Source organism: Rhinolophus hipposideros (genome assembly GCF_964194185.1).
Source record: "Rhinolophus hipposideros genome assembly, chromosome: 6".
NCBI lineage: Eukaryota > Metazoa > Chordata > Mammalia > Chiroptera > Rhinolophidae > Rhinolophus > Rhinolophus hipposideros.
In genome coordinates, this window is record NC_138052.1 from 47,953,806 (window position 1) to 47,978,837 (window position 25,032).

At 36.0% G+C, this 25,032-nt stretch overlaps 1 protein-coding gene across 3 annotated transcripts in view; it reads right to left on the minus strand.

The window, feature by feature from the left end:
- Positions 1-258: 258 nt before the first annotated feature.
- The window catches only part of METTL8 (methyltransferase 8, tRNA N3-cytidine), a 69,036-nt gene continuing 44,262 nt past the window's right edge, over positions 259-25,032 (minus strand). The window contains exons 4-11 of one of the 3 annotated variants that reach the window (XM_081052635.1): positions 24,721-24,812; positions 15,637-16,007; positions 14,227-14,276; positions 10,829-10,892; positions 9,121-9,260; positions 3,258-3,364; positions 3,049-3,114; positions 259-2,296 (exon numbers count right to left, since the gene is read on the minus strand). In XM_081052635.1, coding sequence (XP_080908761.1) covers positions 2,115-2,296; positions 3,049-3,114; positions 3,258-3,364; positions 9,121-9,260; positions 10,829-10,892; positions 14,227-14,276; positions 15,637-16,007; positions 24,721-24,812 — 1,072 coding nt within the window. In that variant the 3' untranslated portion in view covers positions 259-2,114. The remainder of the gene's footprint in view (positions 2,297-3,048; positions 3,115-3,257; positions 3,365-9,120; positions 9,261-10,828; positions 10,893-14,226; positions 14,277-15,636; positions 16,008-24,720; positions 24,813-25,032) is intronic. The other 2 variants (XM_081052636.1, XM_081052637.1) reach the window with 2 other exon arrangements.

The following is a 25,032-nucleotide window of genomic DNA, read 5'->3' on the forward strand; positions in this document are numbered from 1 at the left end:
TGTAATACACTATAGAAAGATACGAAGCTGAATTTTACTGTGCCAGTCAAGAGGCTGTCTTGAATTTGCTATTTAAGACTAAGAGAGACAGTACAATTTACATGTGTGAGAATGTGAGAATAATTTTACCTTCTGTTGTTTTTAAAACCACCTTGGGCCATGATTTTTAAATTGAAACACAAGAAGATCTGCTGGGGTTCCCATAGCAACATTAACTTATCTAACTGCCCTTGTATGCAATACTTCCATTACTAGTTTGGCTTTTAAATGTACACTTTAATTATGAAACACAACTGAGTTAAGAGTCTCAGGCAAATGTTAACTTTTAGATTTACTGACTGATGCGTGTTTAAACAAACCTTGATATTGTACTACTTCTGAAGACTTACTCCAAAGGCAAGTATGTGCAAAAAGCTTTCTGTGGTCGTCCTTGCCCCTGATCTCTGACCTCACTGTATTCTGCTCTATAGATGAGTCCTCAGTCAGTCTCTCTCAATTCATTTATAATGTGCCATGACCAGGATAAAACAGAAACAAACAAATGTTAGATGGCTCCAGTCCAGAGACTAGAATCCAATGTGCTCTCTATCTATTCAATTCTGTCTACAAGCTGATCCCCTCGCTATCTTTTCTGCACTATTTCTTATCATAAATGTCCCACACTAAACACACTTGTTTTCTCACCATCTTCTGAGAGTGCACGTTCAAGGACTAGCCTGAGACCCACCTCCTCCCAGAACCCTGAGAATCAGGGTTACTTCCCCTTACTTCCTACAGCGATCTTTCTCTCTCTTTGGAACCACTATTACTACTGTGACCACCACTATGTGACATGTTTGTGACTGGGCAGCATCTCCCTACGCCTCCCCTTCTTTTGATAACAGTGTCATGATTTTCCTTTGAGGAACTTTCCTCCATTCCATACATTCTGGTAGTGCCATCAGTTAAGCTGCCCTGCCCACACCTTGAAGAGATAATCCATGACCAATCATGTTCTTCCAGGAAATGGAATTTTAAGTGAATTCAAAAAGGAAAATCAGTACGAATTAAATTATTCTGATGGCGGTCCTTTCAAAAGAGTGTCCATTTCTTCCAGATTTCTGTGGCTCATAATCAAAGTCTGCTAGATGATAAGCTCCCTATTTGAGTACTTATCCATATATTATCTTAAATTTTGATTTAGAGGCTTGGGAGGTACACATTTTACTTTGCCAGCTAGATACTATTTATGCTCTCTGAAGAGAGGGCTGGGTCTTTATTTATTGTATTATTCCACGTAATTCAGCAAATGTAAATATTCAGTAAATGTTGTGTAACATATGAAAGACAAATCTTAGAAACTCCATTCTAAGTGCAAAAAGAAAAAAAATTAACAAAACAAAACAACAAAAAACTCCATTCTAAGTGCAAACTGCAATTTGCAAGTCAAATTATATCCTTTTGAGGCAAAGTGGTAAACAAATTTTTAATGGCTACAACTTAAGAATTTTCTTGGGTATAACAGTTATCTTAAAGAGAGCTTTTAACAATTTGTACACCAAATAATATGAAAATAATGTTAGCATGGGTTATACTTCCCCAATTTTAGAAAAGGAAAGAAAAACTAAAATTCTATTTCAGAATTTAGTCTCTGAATTAAAAAAAAAAAGTATTGGGGAAAACAGACAACAAAACAAAAACAATATACCTTTGTCTTAGGCTTCTGATTTTTCCGTGATAACACTGGAGGGGAGTTAAATTGTGTTTGACTAATATATAAGTAGAGTAGATGATTTTCCCCACTTCTAAAAAATGACCGATTATCATTTCTCAGAATCTGATTTGTCAGTAATTTAATTGAATACTTACAAAATTCAAAGAACAAACAAAATGGTTAGACATAATAAACCCAAACAAGCTTGATCATATTAAGTTTTGAAAACACAGAATATGGTGCACTCATTCAAATCACTTGCATGTGCTTAAAGTACACAAAGGAGCTAACCTATGATAAACAACAGAATATATAAATTTTCTTCTTTTCTTCTGATTGTCTTTTTAGAAATGAAATATTTATAGAAGTCTTTGAACAGCATGGTCCTCTCATTTGTACCTTAACATGGTACACAGTTCAGCTATGAGAGAGAAAATATCAAGTTGGAGCTTTTTTGAGTCAAGTGTAATGGTTTCTGGAATTTGCCTTGAACCCACACCCGGTGCATTTTCACTTGTTTTTTCCTATTAACTTGTAAGCGACGATCAACCAGATTTTGCTTCTCGTCTAACCCAGCCTTGCAGAACATATTGTGGACTTCCCCTGTGAGACAAAAATGGCCATCAAATGTATGACATATGACTAAAGAGAGGGGAGACATTCAGGAACACAGAACATTAAATGGAATGATTGACCATCTAAATTTCACTTATGGTAAGAAATACTCTCTAGTACAAATTGGTGAAGGAAACATGTGAAACCAACTAGGTTTCTTCTACTTCACACAAATGCACCAAGTATAAACAGGTTAAAACAACAAGCACAATCAGATATGCAACACTATTGGTTATATAGCTTTCAATATTTTGAAAGATGCCCCGTTTGAGTTTTGGTTGGTTTGCAGAGACTGCAAATGGCACATTATAATAGAACTCACATAAGTTTGGGGAAAATCCTTGATGCAGGTTTCATTTTAAATACTTTTTAAAAATGAGAAATTGATAAGAGATTTTCTAGGGATTCTTAAAATTATAATTCTCCCTTGGTTTTGGCAAAGCGTCAGTTTTTTCATATGTGGATTAACAATACCTCCAAAATGGAACAAACTACACTTTCATTTGGGTTAACAACGGAACAAGTGATTATTTAAAGCAGTTTCAAATGGAAAAAGATCAGAAGGCAAAAAGGGCATTTTCAAGCTTTTATGCAGAATATTACAATTACCAAAGTGTGAAGACATCCAATGTTTAATCAACAATTGAAGCCTCATTTTTAGAGTTTTGAGTTTTCTCTCTGCGAATAATAACCAAAGACAGTTTTTACAGCTAATCATTTCCTCTAATAGATAAGCATACCTTTTGTAAAGAAATATGCTCTGGTACCATCTCCTCGAACATAAAAATTTTCAGATAAACAATGCCCTGGAAAAAATATAATTATGAGAAGACAAACTTAGTATTCCTTAAAACAAACGCACATACAAACAAAACCCCAAAAAACCTGACACGAAATGTAAACGAGGCATTCTTAAAACACATGAAAATAATTCCAAACTGACTATTACCCATTTTAAAACGAAGCTGAGTCTTATCGTATCTTCCATAGTCCCGAAATAACAGCATTCCCCCAGGTTTCAGTAACTTGGACAGTCGGTTTACAACACCTTGTATCCTTTGGAAACAAGATACTTTGATTTCAGAAATATTGTTTTGCATGCCACCTTTCACATTCTTAAAGGTAAAATAAGAAAAGGCTCAATTAGGCCAATGAAATCTAAACTACAAAAATAAGGGCAACAAAAATATTTTGTATAGAAAGAAAAAAGAACACCAACCTCCTATATGATCAGATTCAAAAGGCCTAGAGTATCAAGAAATCACCCAAAAGGGATTAAGAAATACAAATTTGTAGTAACAAAACAGTCACGGGGAGGTAAAAGAATAGGAAATATAGTTAATAATATTGCAACAACTATGAGGTGTGATAAAAAATATGGTGAATGTTTAATTTTAAAAAATGTATTATAGTAAAAGACACATTGTCATTAATCTCCCTCGAAATACTCCCCTTTGCTTTGAACACACTTATCCCATCATTCTAGCCACTTTTTGAAGCAGTCCTGGAAGTCCTCTTTCATGAGTGTCTTTAGTTGCGCTGTCATGGCTGCCTCGATGTTCTGAATTGATTCAAAACGTTTACCTTTCACGGGTCATTTTGACTTTGGGGAAGGTGCCAGATCTGGTGAATAAGGTGGATGAGGATATGCCGTAATGTTTTTGACAGAAATTGCTGTACCGGAAGTGATGTGTGACACAAAGCGTTGTCATGATGGAGGATGAAACCATTTGCCCATTTCACGTTAATGCATTGTTTGTGATCCATGATTTACGGCACACTTTAAAACACACCTTCTCTCAACTGTAGCTCACACCCAACTGACTGCACCGAACAAGTTGAAACTTGTCACACACTGTTACTAAGGTTCAGCGTGTTGCTTCCTGTATTGAAGATCCCTGCCTCTCCGTTGGATGGCTCTAAGCAGCAGCATTCACTGTATTGTTGGATCACACCTGTATAGTGCCAGGTGGGTTCTAGACTGATAGGGGGGTTCACTGCATAAATTATATAATGTCTAACCACTATGCTGTACACCTGAAACTAATATAAAATAATACTGAACGTCAACTCTAACAGAACATTTTTTTAAAAAAATCACCCAAATGACCAAAGAATATGATTTCAAAGAGCTGGATGTTTGATGTCAAAGCTTAACTGCACAACCACATAGATATTTTCTGATGTTTATAGCAAATTAAGGTCATTCCAAGGCAGAAAAAAATGGGAGTTGCCTCATTTTCCTTACAAGATGAAAAATATGCCAGTGCCATTCCAAATTGTCCATACCTAAGCAGGGACCACCTTTCCTCCAAAACTAATTCCTTTTATCCTGAATTCTTTAATTCAAAGTTACCATCATTCACCAAAGTGTAACATTTCAGAGATATCATTAACCTCTTTTATTTTTTTTCTTCTTTCACTATTCTCTCCACAACCATTTGGTCATCAAATTTTGTTGTTGTTGTTGTTGTTGTTGTTGTTTTAATAACATCTTTGGTATTTTCTCTCTCTTTTGCTTCCCATTGGTAGGTACTCCCTTAGTACAAACTGCTACCTTCTCAGGCCTGGAAATAGAATGGCTTCCTAACATGCTTTATTATTCTCCGTCAATTCTTTCTGCATATTATTTATGAATTACTCTGCTTCAAATGATGATTTTGTCAAATCATTCCTTTGCACAAAAACGTTCATGACTTTAATCCATAGGATAAAATCTGAATTTCTCAGTTGAGCCCTTGAAATCCCTACAACTGGCCTCAATTAATCTTTCCAACTTCTTTCCTACTACTTCCTAATCTGAAGCATCTATTTTGCTGAACTGTTACAAGTTTGGCTCTGAGCAGTCCATGCCTTTGTTCATGTGGTTTCCTCTCAAAGAATTCTCTCCTCCTTACTCTCTGCCTATTTAAATTCTAATCACACTGCAAGCACCAACTCAATACTGGGAAGCCTTTACTTTTTCTTTTATTATTTATTCTACTCATCTGGCTTCCCATCAAATATGACCCCTTGTGATTGCTCTTGACTTAATGTTTTTGGTTAAGTCTTCTGGGTGATTAAGGTAAGAGGTGGCAAAGATTTCAGATCTCATATCAATGCCCAGGGACTGACATTGGCTGCTTACAGAGCTCTATTGAGAAGGATTCTTAGGGCTCATTGGGAATGACGATCTGAGTGAAAAAATCAATGTTTGCTCTGGGCAGCGTGGTAAATGGCATCCTGGGTGCTAAGTCCTTGCCATCTCTGCTTTATCCATGCTACGTAAAGCTTCTGAGACTTTCTTATTTTAAAAATGAGGTGTTTGGATCAGATAATCTGTAAATTCCTTCCAGTTAAAACACTGTTCAGTGAAATAATGGGGTAAAAAGCCACATCATGTTAGGTTATGAAGGCAGTAGATAGTGAGAAAATGAAAGTAACAATGAAAACGAGAGAAATATAACACAAAGAGGTGACATGATTAGATGAAAAGCTCTTTTTAAAAAAACTGGAATGTAAGTATATGAAAGGGAAAAAGAAAAGTATTTTTCCTTGTTTATTTTATTACAAGTTATTTTCACACTGTGTTTATATTCTTAGACTTTGGCAATTAAAGAAAACCATATCTAAACCTTAAAATACTCACTTTCAGGATAAATATTTTCTGTACAGAGAAAAGTCTCTTTCTGCAATTATTACTGAGACAAGCATGAAACAAAAATGCAGAAAAACAAAGAATCAAAAACAGCTGACCCTTGAAGAACACAGGTTTGAACTGCATGGGTCCACCTATACATGGATTTCTTTTTTTTTTAAAGATTTTATTGGGGAAGGGGAACAGGACTTTATTGGGGAACAGTGTGTACTTCCAGGCCTTTTTTCCAAGTCAAGTTGTTGTCCTTTCAGTCTTAGTTGTGGAGGGTGCAGCTCAGCTCCAGGTCCAGTTGCCATTTCTAGTTGCAGGGGGCACAGCCCACCATCCCTTGCGGGACTCGAGGAACCAGCAACCTTGTGGTTGAGAGCCCACTGGCCCATGTGGGAATCGAACCAGCAGCCTTCGGAGTTAGGAGCATGGAGTTCTAACCGCTGAGCCATGGGGCCGGCCCGGATTTTTTTTTTTTAATCTTTATTTACTTTAAGTGTGCTTTTCCGGATGGCTCAGTTGGTTAGAGCGCGAGCTGTCAACAACAAAGTTGCTGGTTCAATTCCCACATGGGATGATGGGCTGTGCCCCCTGCAACTAAAGATTGAAAACAGTGACTGGACTTGGAGCTGAGCTGCGCCCTCCACAACCAGATTGAAGGACAACGACTTGGAGCTGATGGGTCCTGGAGAAACACATTGTTCCCCAATAAAATTTTTAAAATATATATGTATTGATTGCCTATATCTGTGGTAACATATTATACTTTGTTTTATTTTAATGACAAGAAGGACAGCTCTTTTGCAGCCTTCTATGGTTTATTCCTATGTAAGCTAGGAACCCCCAGACCCAAGGTCTAGTTGAATTGCTTGCTGTTCATTTGCACGTGGATTTTCCAAGCTGGCAAGAAGCCACTTTTCTAGAGCTTTCTTGGAGTTGAACCGACTACCACCCTCCTAAGTGACCTGAAGAGACTGCCTTGTCTTTTCACTTACTCTTGCCCTCCTTCTACTTATTCGCCTTATTTTTAGATCATTTCCATGTAGATAAGAAAGTGGCTACTGACATGATACATCTGAATTTATTTTATAACAAACAAAAAAATGAATATACTGTACTATAAAAGCAAACTTCCAGACATCTGCTTACACTTCTCTTTAACATTCAATTCAAATCATGAGAAAATACATTATCTAAACTAATTTCAAATAGTGTTTTTGTGGTCTTATTTGGAATTTAAACATTTCCTGTTATGGGTGTCAAATAGAAAATCTTATTCTCTATCCACCTACTCCATCCTTTTAACTATTCATCCTTTTAACTATGAAACTAAATACATAGATGACATCTTTCTACCAGTACCTGAATAATGCCAATAGTCTAAACAGATTAGCAGGAAAAAATAAGTTATAGAAACTGGGAGGAAAAAGTAACTTCATGGAACCTGATATATCTCACCACGTGCAAATATGTCTTTCAGTCAGATGTATTTGGAAATCTAATTTGTTTTTTCACAAGTAATCAAAGTGCTCATCTCTGAATGAAAAGCAAAACTGTAAAAGGTCCTAGTGACCTTGCAATTGCAAAGAAAGAAGCACAGGGTAACTCAATTCTTTGGGAAAGGGTCACACTCATCAAACAAAAAGTGGTTAATGTCAAGTTATATCTACTACCACTGGCTCTTTCCTGGAGCTGATTCTACTACCATAGTAGAAACCTAATTTTAAGAAAGCTTACAGGGCCAGCCCAGTGGCTCAGGTGGTTGGAGCACCGTGCTCCTAACACCAAGGGCGCCAGTTTGATTCCCACATGGGCCAGTGAGCTGCAACCTCTACAGCTAAGATTGTGAACAACGGCTGTCCCTGGAGCTCGGCTGCCATGAGCTGCCAGAGGTTGGCATGAGCTGCCACGGGCTGCTGTGTGCTGCCATGGGCTGCTGTGTGCCACCAGGGCCGTGAGTGGCCGGCAGCCAGCGTGAGTGGCTGGCAGCCGGCGAGAGCTGTCATGATTTGCTGTGAGCAGCAACAGACGACCGGTGACCAACTGTCTCAGCTGGGGGGAGTGCAAGGCTCAATACCAGCATGGGCCAGGGAGCTGTGTCCTACACAACTAGACAGAAACAACAGTTTGAACAGGAGTGGGCAGGGAGGAGGTGGAAGAAAAGGGAGGACATAAAAAGAAAGCTTGGGCTGGCCTGGTGGCTCAGGAGGTTAGAGCTCCATGCTCCTAACTCCTAACTCCGAGGGCTACCGGTTCAATTCCCACATGGGCCAGTGGGCTCTCCACCACAAGGTTGCCAGTTCAATTCCTCGAGTCCCACAAGGGATGGTGGGCAGCGCCCCCTGCAACCAGGACTGAACACAGCACCGTGAGCTGAGCTGCCTCCTGGATGGCTCAGTTGTTGGTTGGAGCAAGCGGGCTCTCAACCACAAGGTTGCCAAAAGACAAAAAAAAAAAAAAAAAAAAGGAAAGCTTACAAAGGGCACAACCTCTGCTACTACATGTGCCTTAATATATATAAGGTGGCAAAATTTTAAAAAAGGTGATCATTTTAATTGCTGGTAATATCTCTTTATGCTTCCCCTCTGTAGGACAGCTATGTTTATTGTTTCAAAACACTGTGTGTGAACAAAAAGTTTTAAAAGTCATAAATATTTAAATAATGACACTAGGCTAACCTTAGATTATAAAGGTCCAAGGTTAATCTGGAAAATCTTGATAACCTGTACTTCCCTAGTGGGCTTCTTTTAAAACAATTGTTTTAAAGCCCTCGACAGACCTGTGTGAAACCAAACAGATTCACAGCTCACCTCTTCACGAACATTCAATAAATCAAAGATGTTTGTTTTCGATCACCAAGTACAATTTCCCTCTTGGGAGTCTATTAGGCTGCTCTGAATTTGTAATTTCCTTGAAGCACTGTCACTTTTAATAGGTATGTGTCTTGCCAGAATATGCTCACTTCATTCTGACAGTGACAGAAAGCTCACTAATGAAGTAGTTTGACCAGTTTCTTTCTAAAAGTCTGAAGAAAGGAAACATTTCATTTAAAAGGCTGCATATTATACATACAGTGGTTCACTAAATAATAAATTCAAGAATTGTCATTTTTTGCTTTGATAGTTCTAAAAACTACTACCGATAAAGGGGCTTTCCACATTTGTGTTGCCCTTTTGTCTTCATTCACCTGTCGGGATGAATAGAAGAGAGCACAAAGACAAGGAGAATGACATCCAGGATCCCATCTGGAAAAGGGTAGGGCAAGCCGTCATCACAGACGTCGTGAACAAAGGCACAACACTGGGCTGCTCTGTAGGCTGAGTGCGACTGCCATGAGAAAGAATCACAAAGAAGGAAAAAAAAGTAGTTAGCAGACTTCTAGTATTTTTTTAAAATAAAAAGGCCTTTTTTTCCTCCCAAGTGCTTTTCCTCTATACATTTGAATGCACTTGATTTCTAATTCAGTATTCAGTTAGCTTATTTCCAAAGCTGCCATAAAAAATTAAGTCTAACACTTGGACTTGACAACAAATAGTCTTTGCAATCCCTCTTCAATTTTAAAAGTGGAGTACGGCAGTCTTTATGAGTCAGTAGGCAGCACTGTTGGGAGCCTACCCCTGTTATTTCAAAGGCACTGAGCTGGCCCTCAGCTCTTTCTCCCACTGCTTGTTCCATGCCTCATTTGGCTTCAAATATAAATATCCTCTACTACATAATCAAAATTAGGTAATGGTGATGGTTGTACAACTGTGTAAATATACTAAAAATCACTGAATTGTACATTCTAAAATGAATTTTATGGTATATAAACTATACCTCACTAAAGCTGTTATTTTTTAAACATTGCATTAGAGTGTACACACACACACACACACACACACACACACACACGAACACACACAATTAGTCCACTAAAACAAAATTAGAAGGATATATACCAAAATATTAAAAATGATTCACCCTAGGACTCTAGGAAGTATAACTATAGGTGAATTTTATCTCCCCTTTTAAGCTTTTCAGTATTTTAGAAAATGTCTACAATGAATAAGTATTACTCTTATCAAATCATGTTCCATATGTTTACACCATATTTTTTTCTTTTTTTTTTTTCTTTGAAATATTTTTTTTTTTTTAATTAATTTTATTGGGGTGACAATTGTTAGTAAATTTACATAGATTTCAGGTTACACCATATTTTTGTTAGTAGAATTTCCTTTCCTTTTTCATTTCCTAACATTACCTCTTCTTGCTAAGGTCATGCTCACTAGTGTTTGGGGACTGGTCAGATAAGTTCAGGTTCCCCACTATTTTCCTTAAAAGTCTAGGATATTTTAGATTTGCGATATATGCATTTTCAGACATTTTTTTCAAAAAGTTTAATTTAACAAGTGCCTACTATGTGCCAGACTACTGTGTTTTTCCGAAAATAAGACCTACCTAGCTGGACCATCAGCTCTAATGCGTTTTTTTGGAGCAAAAATTAAAATAAGACTTGGTCTTATTTTACTATAATATAAGACAGGGTCTTATATTAATTTTTGCTCCAAAAGATGCATTAGAGCTGATGTTCCATCTAGGTCTTATTTTCGGGGAAAGACGGTATGTGTAAGGCTCTAGAAACATAAATATGAACAAGATTACCTTGTAGGAGCTGTTGGCCTTTCTAGGTGTACCAGTCCCTTGAACTCTATGTTAAATTTAAAACAATTTTTATTGTTTTAAGGTCATACCTTAGGCATCAATTGATAGTATGATTCCCAGAAATAGTAAAAGCTCAGTTAAAAATGGTCACAGATAACATCTGATACAGAAACATTCCAAAAAAAAAAAATCACTTCAACAGCAAATAAATCAGATTCTTATATGGCTCTCTTTAAAGAAAATATAAGGCGTACCTTTACTAGCTCCACAGCTCCAGAAGAAAAATCACAACAATAAAGAAAGGACTCTGGAGCATTCCTATGAAAATGGAAGAAATATTTACATCTAGAATCCAGACATGCTCACACTGAAGAATAAAGGAAACTGTAGGCTTGAACTTCTTAGTAAGTATGTCCATAATAGAATTTTGAATGACACTTGGCTTATCACTTCTTCTTTGTAGATACTGTTGTCTATAGTGGCATATGAGTGGCCTTCATGTTGCTTCTGAACCAGCATTGTCTCACTTACATTAATTTACAGGGTAACTTTCAAATTCCTGTCCTGGTTTTAAGACTCTCCATTACTTATATGAGACCCGGTCTTATAGTACATAAGACCGTTTATTATATTATATTATATTACATTATATTATATCATTGTGTTATATTATAAAGACCTGGTCTTATATTATAGCAAAATAAGACCAGGTCTTATATTAATTTTTGCTCCAAAAGACACATTAGAGCTGATGTGGTCTTATTAAGCAGCTAGGTCTTATTTTTGGGGAAACACGGTATGTTCATGTGTAATTCATTCGTTCTGTGGCACTAGGGACTGACATTGGACTTCAGATCTGTCCAAATAAATTCAAGTATAAAGAATAGAATTTGGTTATGAAAAGTTAACCAGCACTGAATCAAAATTAAAATTTGCACTGCTTATTTTTTCTGATCTGTCACATATAAAAACAGTGCTTTATTGCAGCCCATACCCCTATTGTTTCCTATGAAATCCACATATTGTGACTCATAATTTGCTGGGTAGTCCCAAGTGTTTGAAATGTTCTCAATAAACACACAGATGCATATGGCAGTCTGTGATATGATGGCTAAGGGAAAGGGATCTAGAACCAGATTGCCTAGGGTTTAAATCCTAGCTCTACAACTTAATTGTGTGACCTTGGAATAGTTACTTAATCTTTCTGTAACTCTGTTTCCTCATCTTTAAAACAGAGATAAATATGGCATCTAAGGTGGTTGTGATGATTGAATGGATTCAAATAAGTAAACTTTCTAGAAAAGTGCCTAACTCATAGTCAACACCTAATAAATGTTAGTCATTATTATTATGTTGCTGCTGCTGATATTATTATTATGAACAGTATTAAAGGAAGATCTGCCTCTGCCTTCCAGGAACTTAAAAACTAAACAGGATTCTGTAAAAACTTCCATTTAACTCAAAATGCTTCTCTGGACATTGGCACATGTAGCTCATTGTGAAAAGTATACAATCTACTGTGGGCAGTGGTTACAAAACACCCACAAGATATGGAACAGTCTAGTAGCTAAACGAAAGCACGGGCCCTTTGCCATGTGTCCTTCCGGAGCGGCAGCATGACCTGTGAGACTGAATTCCCACTGCATCAGCAGCCCAAGTCAAAGTCTTGTGACCACTCACAAACTTTCCAGAGCTTTTCTGTAAAATCAGCTGACTGTCTTGGCCCTTCTCCCAGCAAGCAGGTGTAAATACCACTACTACCACAATATCACCAAGCACTATCTTGGTAGGGGGTTTACAAATTAAATGACCCTTGGAGAATGATGTGACCTCTCAATTCTGGAGGTCTAATTATGGTAAAATATTCTGAAAATGTAAAACATTAATCCTATACTCTCCAAAAGTAATAAAACATAATTTCTTAGGTGGGGGAAAAAAAGACTAATCCAATCTTTGGAAGGCTAATCACTGGTTGCCTTTTAAAGATGAATTATCTCAGGTTATTGAACTACAATGATTTTTAAAATATAGATATGAGGAAAAAAACAAAGACAGCTAAGAAAAGCCAGGGAGTGAGGAGGCAAGAGCTTACAATGATTCGTTGAAGGGAGAGGGAAAAATACAACTAACAAGTGAGGAATCAGAGATATTAATCAGTCAATATGTACTGAGCTCTAATGACCCATATTGTACTGTTAGGCTACCTGGAAAATTAGATTAGGGTAAAATATGCTCTCTACCTCAGGGAATATAAACAGTGGTTTGGAGAGACGAGACATAAGGAAATCACATGGTAAATAAAACTTTGAGAGGAGTCATAAAGTAACACATAATCAACTGCCAATGTTGTAGATTTACGTGTATTACAAGCTTGGGGATTACTGGGGTGAAGAAACCTGGCTATATGCTATAAAAGAACAGGAAATTTCAGCCCAGAAACTGGAAAAGGGATAACAAAGAAAATAAGTACAAAAATAGAAAGGCCATTCAGAACTGCAAATTTGCCAGCATCATTCTGCCTGGCCACTTGAACTGGTTATTTAATGCTATCAGAGAATGACTTACTATTCATTATGTTAGGTTTATACTAGTATTAGAGAATGTTCTGATTTTTTGGAGATACGTCATAAGACACCTCATATTTAAAGATTAAGTGTCATGATGTTGGCATTACATTCATAATTGTTGAATTGAGGTAGTGGGTATAAGGGGATTCATTGACTAACATTCTTTACTTTTCTGAATGCTTTTACATGTTCATAAAGAAAGTCTAAAAAAATAAATCCTTAAATTTAAAAATATACAGAGAGAAAAGACTGAAAGGAATTACAACAAAAATTCTGTCAGCAGCTATGTTAGGATAATGGGGATGATGGGTGATTTCTCCCTCCCCCCTTTTACTCTAATGGAAATGTTCTGGAATGTGCTTATGTTGATTTTACAATGGAAAAATAATGTGAAAGCTATTATGTAAACTTAAAAAAAAGGAAAGAAATCGACAGACCAGCCATACGTGAAGGTGTTAGAAAAGTTTTGTAAGGTGTGTCTTCATTATGGAAATACTAAAACATAGGTGAGGTAGTGAGTAGGAACGGCGGGTCAGGAGCTCTGTCTGTATTTACTTTCGCTTGCTTTTTTGAGTCTTAGGGTTAGTTGTTATTACCTCCAAACAAGTTCAAGTCCAGAGACAATCATTTGACACCCGAAGATTTTATCATGGGTGTGGCTCCAGAAGTGAGGACAAAATAAAATGAGGGTTAAAGCATAAGCTTTACACTCAATCCTCTATGTGTTAAAATGACACTTGTGTTGTCTTTGAGGAACAAATAAACCTCTAAAGTTTAGTAATTCACAGCTTAGTAGAAGGATCATATCTCTTGCTGCTTTCTTACTCTCTCATCCATGCAAACACAAGCTTACAAAATACTTCAACCTGCAGTGGACAACCCATGGCTGTGAGACACTATTTTCAGAGTAAGTCCCAGTTCACGTGAAATGGGGCACTAAGACGAAGACAGTGCTTTTGAAATTTGCCTTAATCATTGTTAATATGGGAACAAGACCACAACTGTCATGCGCATAACAACATTTTTCCAGAATTTCTCAACATCCCATACATATGTAAAATTTTGTAGAACACTCTAAAACTCACTGCAAAGTGTCCAGAATTGGAAAAACACTATTTCCAGCACCACAGCCAACCTAAAATCAAAAGAACAAACAAACATCATGAAAACAGGTTAAACTTTCCTCACCAATGTCAGATTTTTTTTTCTAAAAAAAACTAGAAGAAATTTACTGGATCTCTGGTAGGTATAAGAGAGTTTTCTAAACTCAAAAGCAGTAGAATCAATCACAAGAATAATACTGAGAAATTTGACTATAGAAACATTTAAAATTTTTACACAACAAAACCCAAAATAAACCAAATTAAAAGGTGACCAACACACTGTGAAAAAAAAGTGTGCAATAAATGTTATAAAAAGCCAGTCTCATTAAAAACAACAACAAAAAAAACCCTATAGGTAAGTAAGCAAAGAAAATAAATAGAACACAAAAGAAGTACAAATGGCTTCTAAATATTTGAAAACCATATGACCTATTTAATAATCAAAGAAATACAAATTGAAACAAGGTATAATTTTTGTCTAACAAAGCGAAAAGCACTAAAATAAGAATATTGCAATCAATGAGGGTGTGATGAAACAAACATATGCTTCTGTGAAGTGGTATTAGTACTACTTGTTCTAAATCAATTTGGTGATACATCTTAAGAGTATTAAAAATTTTTGTAAGTTATGAATTTGTAAATCTAATCAAAGATAATAAAAGAAAATGTGGAAACATTTACACCCAACGTTTGCTGTAGAAACCTGAAAACAATTTAAAAATGCTCAGTTAGTGTGAAAATAGATAAGTGAATTATCGTACTCCATATAGTGAAATATTTCTCAGCCACAAAAATTGTTTATAGAGAATTTTTAAAGATAGGGAAAGCAGCTTATGATATCATGGTATAGCTCAACTATATAAAATAGTAAAAACGATAAAATGTTATCAATGGCTAAATCCCTTATTTGTGGGATTATAATTTTATTTCCCTTATCTACTCTTTAGCAAATTATCTATAATTAATATATACTACCTTTACAATGAGAAGGGAAAATTTTATTTCTAAAAACAAAATCAAAGTCTACACCAGATTACAGAAAATTACAAGTACATATCTGTTATTTCTATTTCACCAAAAATGGGTTAGTAACAGAAAGAGATAGAAATCAAGGCCAAAACTTTATTGGCATCTAAAACTGCCTTCAAGTTAGAAATTAAAACAGACAAGTTAAAACCAGACTGATTAAAGATATGGTGTACAAGTATACTGAACTTGTACATAGTTAGGTTTGAACTTGATATAGTTAGGTTTGATCATTTCCCCCATAAAGAATCTAGATAATTAATAATATGGAATAATTATTAAATTATTAAATAATTATTAAATAATATGGAATGCACACTTTAAAATCATTTGCTAAATCCCATCTTTGCCCCTGCAGTACAGTACCTCTAGGATTCTGAAAGTGGCATTGCTACCAGGAAATGGCTCAGGCTTGAGAGGTCCTTTTCTGTGTTCTTCAGAGTCTAGGTTAGAAAAATTAGATCCTGCTTTGCTTTGACCATCTGACAAGACAGAACTTTTCTTATAATGATTTTTTTCTTCAAGCATGGTAGCACAGTGCATTCTTGAGAAACTAGTTGCAGCATTAGTTTTTACATGATTCCATAATAATTCTTTTGCCTTCTCTTCAGTGTTTTGATCAACTGGAAGAATCTCCGGAAATTCCCTCAACAGCCAATTACGATCCTTGAAAAACTTATTCTTGTGAATCTTGTAAAATGTGTCCCAATATTTACTTGCTTCACTCTCATACTTAACTAAAAAGGAGAGAAAAAGATTTTACTATAAATTATATTTATTATTAGTTGCTATTTATTATTACTTACTATTTTAATAGCTAAACATATTTAATTGTTAAATCTATTAAATATGTTATATACATTATTTATCATTTATAACAAGTATATTTACTACAGAGTATTGATTTTCTCAAAATGTGTCAGTGTGTGGGGTATTTAGTTCATCTGTTTCTGTCTTAATAGTTTGGCCAATAAATTTTGTGAGGAATATAATCATTGCAAACTACTTTCTACAGTCTAATCTTAGAATCTTAATAACCACATTTTTACCAATAATCTGTAAGGCTCTATTATCTTAGAGAAAAGACACCTCATTTTTTGGCTGTGTAAATGCAGATTGAACATGATTTCTGTGCAAACTGGTAATCAAACAGGGAATTGTGGAGTTACAAATGACAATCCGAGAGCTAGAACTGTCCATTGAAATAATGTACTTCAACACCCGTATTTTGCATGAAAGAAAGCATGGAAAAGATGAACCCAATTGTTCTAGGGCCTAGAGCCCATCATAGCAGAACCAGGACCACATATTCTGACTCCTGGAGTCTAGAGGCCATCCCATAACTCCAGTCTTCCCCCACCTCCTGAGGCATCTGTTCCTATTGACAACTAATACAAAGCCTTAGTAAGAATTTCTGATGCCTTTTTAAAAGAGATACGCATTTTATGATGTCATCTTTTAGATTTCTCTGGATCCTAGGGTCAGAGTTAGGTCAAGAGTCTCAAAACTTTAGGGAATTCTTAGCTTTCTGCCACTTTCTATCTGTACCTTAAATTAATATAATAATTAAATCACCCACTCTCACTTATTCATTCAACAAACATTTCTTGGACACTATTGGTACCAGGCCTAATCCCTAGGTCTAATCCATGAGTTAAGAATTACTTTCACCCAATGTACACACACAATATTTTTAAAGTGCTTTCAAAGAATTAAAAAACCTTCTATTGATATAGAATAATTTCCAAGATTTAATGTTAGGTAAAAAAGCAAAGTGTAGAACAGTATGTATATAATGCAACCATTTATCAGAAAAGAAAAAAGAAAAAGAATACACGTGTGTGTATACATAGAAATATACTATATATATACATATATACACATATACATATTTATATATACATATATATACATATATACACATATACATATTTACATATACATATATATATATATACACATATACATATATATATATATGTATATGTGTATATATATATATAAAAATCAATTCTGGAGACCAGAATTTGAGAAACAATTTTCATTTGAATTTTGATCTGTGTAAAATTAGTATTTGTACCAAAAATAAACTAAAACTAAAAATGAAAAACTCATTTCTTCCACAATTTTAAAGAAGCCCCTACCCTCAGAATAAGCATCGCCTACAGTCAGTTCATCTATTACAGAGCCCTGTCCTGAAGCCCTTATAGTTTTTCTTTTCTTTCCGTTTTTATCTTTATGGCCTTGTACCATGGATCTCCACCCATTTGGCCACAAGACTTCCTTCCCATTAAGGCTGAATTGTATCTAGCAGCTGGACTGCTATAAAGACAGAAACTCACATTTGTATTTAAGGACTGAGAAATGAAAGTAGATCTCTGTAACAAAAGAATTCTGTGATGTTGAAGTCCAAAATATGCTCACATCTACACTAATGGAAAGAAGCCTATTTATGGTTAATCTAAAAATGTTAGATATTTATTTTTAAAATAGTTCTATCTTTACTTTTAAAAATTGGAGTGTACCTGATATACTGTGTAAGAAAACAAAACACCGTTCTTAAAATCAGACTTAGGAGTAATTAGGGACCTGTCAAATGTCCCCAGGGTCTTCTTGCTCCTTCTCTTCTTCCTTTCACCTTAAAAAACTCTCTTTGTAACTCGCTCTATGCTGGTAAAAGATATTTCTGCTTAATAAAAAGCAACACCTAAGAACCTAGATTTGACTTTTAGTCAAAAATCTCTAGTATCTGAGTTTCCAATACCAAGCTACTTGTGAAATGAGTTTGAACCTTTCAGTGAATAGGATGTAATACTATATCTTGATTAATTTGTGGGAATATTCCCCTAGGAATTAATTGGGGGGAAGAGGGTAGACAGCTGAAAAGATATTCATAGCAGTGCTATTTATAAAGGAAAAAGTGGGAAATAACTCAAATACCCAACAACATAGGAATGACCAAGCAATGCAGGTCAAACAGAGTAACCTTACATAGCAATGAAAAAAAATTTTTTTTAGCAATTAAAATTTAAAGGATAATAATATTAAGAGAAAACATTCACACAGAATGTTTCTCTATACACTGATTGCAACTCTAAAATTTATTTTATATTCATTTATAACAATCAGATAAAAATTTGGAGTGATGATAACAATTTAATGATCTTTCTTTTGCAAAGTTTTATCTATATGTTACAAGATAAGGAATTTAGTTGATTCTTCATTCAACTTGCCTACACAGTTTTCTAATTTGATGAAGGGTTGAATTAGAGTATCTATGTTCAAGCTCTAAAAAGTCTATGTACTTTCTAATTAAACCCCACGAATTTATGGAAAACATTAAACATTATCAGTTTTACAAACTACAAAATCTTGGATCAGATTTCTGTCATAGATATGAGCTTATACTACTGCATTAATTTCTACAGTGTATAAATAAAAGTAATCTGCAGTGAGATGACTGGAATATGGTTCAGATAGCAAACACATCAAGCATCTAAGTTCCACCCTGGCCTATGCAATCTAAAAATGATCTGATTACTATCAGAAGATCAACGTCTGCTAATACATATACCTTTTTCAAGCATTACCCACTCAGAAATTAGGAGAAAACACCCTACATTTATATAAATCATTATACCAATGACATCATTAAAAATAACAACAATAACACATACTGAGTGCTTATTATGTGCCAGACACTATGTCAAATGCTTTACTTGGATTTTTAGTCCCATTTAATCCTAGTAATACCTTTCAGATAGACATTATTATTCCAATTTATAAAGACATTCAAGGTCAGAAGGGATATAAAATTTTCCCAAGGTCATCCAGCAGACCCAGGACCTGGACCAAGTCTATCAAACTTTAAAGCCCACGCTCTTAACCATTACACTACATTGCCTTCCTAATACAAAATCAATGTTAAACCTCTCTCCAAAATGTCTTTGGAAATAATCTGTTTTTCTGATTCTGTCCTTTCCTTTCATTACGAAATCTCAAGCTGAAATTAAAACCTCAGCATGACCTATCGTCGGTATAACTTACTTTTAAAACTAATGCTGATTGGAGTGAACCTTCATAAAAACAGGTCAGAAATACAGAATTAATTAAACCTCATTTGAATTATATAAAAATATAAATTCTGCAAAGTTAGATGATGAAATTATGATGAACAATGGCAACACAAAATGCTCTTTGAGAATAGATGAGTTTGTGGGAAAGAAACAGAAACAGCATCCAGGATGGGCTAAGGGAAAGGCTAATGGGCTGGACATTTTTTGTTTTTGCATTTGTTTTTTTGTGTTTTTTATTGTGTTTTAAAGTTGTGTTTTCAGTGGTATCTTCAATTAATGCTGGCAACTCAATAATTACCAGTAATGTGTGACAGCTTCTGAGACCCCATGGAAGCTCAATCAAACTCATAATTATGGTTGTGTGACAACGTAAACACCTTCAGCATATGATTTAATTTCCTGAACTGCAAGAGTATCTGTGATGACAGGGGATTTGGGAGAGCTCCTTTCCTGACCATGAGTGAAACAGTTAGTTTTAAGCTACTGTAACTCATCTCAAGTTCAGGCCAATAATGATACAAGAATATAATGTGGAGAAACATGCCCTGTCTTCATCTTGTCCAGCTGATCTTCTAAACAGGTATATTAATGATCAATTTTTCTTGAAGGAGTATTTTTTCCTTCCACTTTCCTAGGTTGCTGATTCAGAGTTAATTGCTCTATGCCAATGGCAGTAAAGGGGATGTAGTGATCAGTTTAACCACAGCAAAATGAAGCAACTTCTCAATTATTCACTTATTAAATTCAGTACTGCTGCGGGGAAGAAGGAATATGACACAGTAACCATACTTAAATATTCAGAATTCACCCTGAATCACACTGAATATTACGATTAGAAAATGAATTAAACTATTTATGTATCTGGCATATATGATATGATTAATATGAATTATGAAAATTTATTCTAAGTTGCAGTGTAACAAAAAGCAACTTGAAGTTATTTTTGCACATCAATTACGCAAATACCTGAGCTCTCAAAGTTGGAAATTTCCACATGTCACTGATAAAGTTCACTGTCTAATAAAAGGAAACTCTTATGAAAAGTACATTTCTAAAAGCACTGCATGAAATTTCAAACAACCAAAGATGACTTATAAAGAAGTACTCTAAATTTATCAACACACAAAACTTTTAGCTAGTCTCCTTTTTTTTCACATAGGATACTCTCAAGTGGTAAAGTATTCACAAGGTAAGGTTTAGTAGGATTCTTTTACTATTTTGCTTGACAGAGATAACGCATTCTAGTTAGGTAGTTATTTACAAGGACATTTAAAAATAGCAGCTGCTTTTGATATTAAGTTTTAAAAACCCATTACATTTGCTATAACACATTGGAGATGTTTTTTAAAAGTTATAAAATATAATCATATTAACTCAAAAACTACCAAATGTATCTTTCTCTTTTTCTTGGAATTAACCAGCTTTTAAAAGAAATATGATCTATAATAAAATTCAAAAGAAATTACCAGAAGATATGTTGAATTAAAAATCAGTAATCTGGGCATCTAATTGAAAGAAATATTGCTAATTTGAGAGCCTGAATGGTATATACATTTGGATCACAGGAATGAAATGTCAACCATCCCACAGCAAAAGACTGTTACTGGTAATGGATAAGTTGTTACTTTCAGAATTGTGAGGATGTTTCCTGACTTCAGTTCTCAGTAACAACTGAGACAAAAGGAGAGAAGTGGGATATGGGAGTGACAGGACAGATTGACACAGAGAAAAAAATGTGTTGGAGAGTTGGCCAGCGTGGGAGAACCAGTATTTCCTCCCAGTAGGGTTAAAATAAGTGAGATAAGATCAATAAACAGTGCTCATGCTGTACACTAATTTGCAAATAGAATGCTTTGTGATGGGAGAAAAGTGGCTCTTTTAAAAACTTAAGACTCTCCTGATAAGAAGAGATGGTGGTTAAAAGAGGCAGTGGGAGAAGAACTGGGTCAGAGCTTCCTTTGGGTTTTCATCAGGTCTGGGAGTAGAACTTTTAAACGGACCTATTCACCTTGACCCATATTCATCAGGGACATTAAATATCCAATGAGAAGCCTCAGCCAGGGCTTCCACAGACTAGCAGCTCTGTGATTCCTGGCAGAGACTGGACTGGGTGGCTCGGTGGGCATTTGCTCTCACTGTCATGTCCTCTCACTCCACACAGCTCCTGAAAACAAGTTTTCATTCTTCGTCCCCTCACAGCAGCCTCCGTTGCTACTCTGCGCAGCCTTGCTTATGTGTGAGGAAACGGTCACCCTCCCTGTGTGTTCCTCTCCTTGTTCCCTGACATGTACAGAGTATGAAGTCCACCACCCTGAGCAGTGCTACGGGGAGGCCGCAGAAGGGACCCACTAGAAACCTCGATCACTTTGAGTCATTTTAAAACGGAATCTTTTGTTCTGTGTCTCCACGGCAGCCAGAAAACGTACTCAGAGAGAGACTGGACATGCTAATAACAAACCAAAAGCTTCAAAGCTGTAGCATCAGTCCTCTCCAGCCTGCTTTTCCTGCTTCTACAGAGGGAGCCCAGTCACCACCTTTCTATTTCAGTCACACTATGGTTCTGTGGAAACTGTCATTTTCCTCTACTGCGGTATCCAAGGCCCTAAAATAACCTCATTAGTTTCACTCAAGTTCATTGTTAACATAAATAGGCCAAAGTAGGCAGCCATGTACAGAGCACTTTAAGGGAACATCATCAGCACTGCTCATCTATTTATGTTCTAAACAGACATAGACAAAAAGCATGAAAAAAATCCTTGGTTTTTCATATTATCAGGAAATATACCGTGAATAATTTTTAACTTCCTGGGAATGAATTAAGATGGCTGATAACTTTTAATTCAGTTTAGGCTTGACTCTCTCTGTCATATCCAGGTGGCCACTAGCAGAAGCTTGAGTAATGTGGAAAATATGTCTGTGCAGCTGCTGGCAAAGAAGCAAAATTATACTTCCTCAGAAACAGTGTGACAGAGTTCCTGCAAAGGAATGCAATGCTGGCTGATTTGTAAGCGGAATTGCCACTGGTATGCACCCTCAAATCCAACCCCAGCAGCCCTTGGCCATGTCCCACTCTGGACTGCATGGCTGGAGCCATAAAAATAGAACGGTTCCATTGTGGATCAGGTGCTCGTTCTTGTCTGCCCTCTGCGACACATTCAAGCTTAGGCTACGGAAAGAGAACAAGCTCCAAGGGACAGCAAACGATACCAGAGGATGTGATAGGGCAGTGCTTTCCCCTTCACTGGTTAAGGGCTGTCTCATTAGCTCAGTTTCCACAGCGACCTTTGCTGCAAACGTTAGCCTCAATTGTAGACTAAAGTCATTAGAACAATAGTTAACACCCAGTGGGATTAGTGATTTTCACTATGCTTGGCTTGCACGGAGGACCGCAAACATCTTTCCCTGGGGTGTCTCAGGACAGCTGATCAATCTGTCCTGAAAATTCTATTTCAGGGGTCGACAAACTTTTTCTAGAAAGGGCGAGATAGTAAGTAGTCTTTGTGAGCTACATATGGTCTCTGTTGACACCATTCAACTCTGTAGACACAGCTCCAAGGTAGCCATAAATAATAAGTAAACAAGTGAGTATGTTTGTGTTCCAATAAAACTTTATTTATAAAAACGGGCAGTGGGCTGGATTTGACCTGTGGCGACCGTTCGCTCTCACCTGCTTTATCTAATGGCCATACTGAGACTGCTACCAGTGTGACTGAGAAATGATCAAGAGTAGAACCACGTTGTTCTGGCAAAACTAATGTATGGTGTCAGAAGCCAGAATAGTGATTGTTCACTGCGGGCTCTGACGGGTTGTGGGAAGCATTGTAATTGGGAAGGAACATGAGGAAGTTTCTGGGTTATTGGTAATATTCTGTTTCTTGATGTGGGTATTGGGGAAATTCATTGAGCTTTGTAAGAATTGTTTTATGAGTTGTATAAACTTTTGTGTGTATTTGGTACTTCAATAAACTATATTTTTTAAGAAAGAAAAAAGAACCAAGCTGTTTCAAAGAAGAAATGATTTTAAGAAAAATAAGGTAGAAAATCCTATTTAGAGAGTATGTGTTCAGCAAAGTGTCTGTGGGTTCTCAGTACTACAGTGAGGACATAGGCCAAATTTTTGTGTGTGCTATTTTCAAAAATCGTGGTAAAAATACATAATATAAACTGTTCCATCATAACAATTTGTAAGTGTACAATCTAATAGTGTTAAGTATATTCATTTGTTGTGAAACAGATGTCTAAAACTGTTTTCATCTTGCAAATCTGAAACTCTATACCCATTAAATAACAACTCTGTGTTTCCCCGTCCCCCAGGCCCTGGTAACCGCCATTCTACTTTCTGTTTCTATGAATTTGACTACTTTAGATACTTCATGTAAGTAGAAACATACAGTATTTGCCTTTCTGTGACTGTCTTATTTCACTTAATGTTATGTCTTCAAATTTCATCCAGTTTATATTATAGCATGTGACAGGGTTTCCTTCCTTTTTAAGGCTGAACAATATTCAAGTACATGTAAATACCACCTTTTGTTTATCCATTCATCTGCTGACAGTCCTTTGGGATGCTTCCTCCTTTTGGCTATTGTGAATAGTGTTGCTATGAACATGGGTGTGCAAATATCTCAAGACCCTACTTTCAATTTTTTTTGCTATGTCCAGAGGTGAGGTTGCTAGATCATATATTAGTTTCATCTTTAATTTTTTACAGGAGCTTCCATTCTGTTTTCCACAGAGGCTACACCATTTTACAATTCTACCAATAATGCATAAGGGTTCCCATTTCTCTACATCCTCACCAACAATTTTCTGTTTTTGTGATAGTAGCATAGTCGCATGTTTTAGAAGCCATTTTTGAAGGTTGGCAAAGCTTTACCTAAATTAAACCCTAAATATCAATGGCCTCCAAGAAAAGTACCTTAAATCTTTACTGAAACTTTATGTTTATCCTAAAAGACCAGCAACATTTTGATTTGACTTTACCTTCTTTGCTCTAAGTTTTTGAATTTGTTGAACATTCCTAACAAGTGAAATGCACAACTACAAGATGTATAGCAAGAGGAAAATTTTAAAGTTATATTTTCGTATCTTGTTTGAAATGCCACCCACGTGTGTATATCTCCAAGAAAAGGCAACAATCTGACTACCAAAAAGGCAAGTACAAGATGAGTACATAACTTATCGTACTACCTTTGGTCCCACTATACAGGAAAAATTGGGAATTCTCCCAAATGGAACAAGTGGATTGGCATAGGTGGAACCTAAGAATTCTCCAAAGTAATGACACAGCTAGAAAGACACTAAGGTGTGAACAAATCAGTGGAAGGTCAAACAGGAAAGCCAGGCTCCAGGACTACCACATTGAGTTGCCTACCTTGCTCTTCCAGAAGGACTCGCACGGCTGAGTTTTCCTCTACTTTTTTTCTGGCTGCTGCTTCTTCTTCTTTTGACCATTGCATATGATCCCTATCAAAAGAAAGAAAGAAAAACTATTGTAAAACATGCTTTATAATTGAAGAAGGCAGAAAAAAAGCAGCAGGGAATGCATCTTTCATTCTAGATTAGTCAAAGACAAATTAGATAAATGAATTCCATGTGGACTGAATATATTTTGTGTCAGATGTTCCTTCTGATAATGCTGGTACAACCCTACGTTTCCTTTGTGCAAAATCTTGTTGTGTTGCAA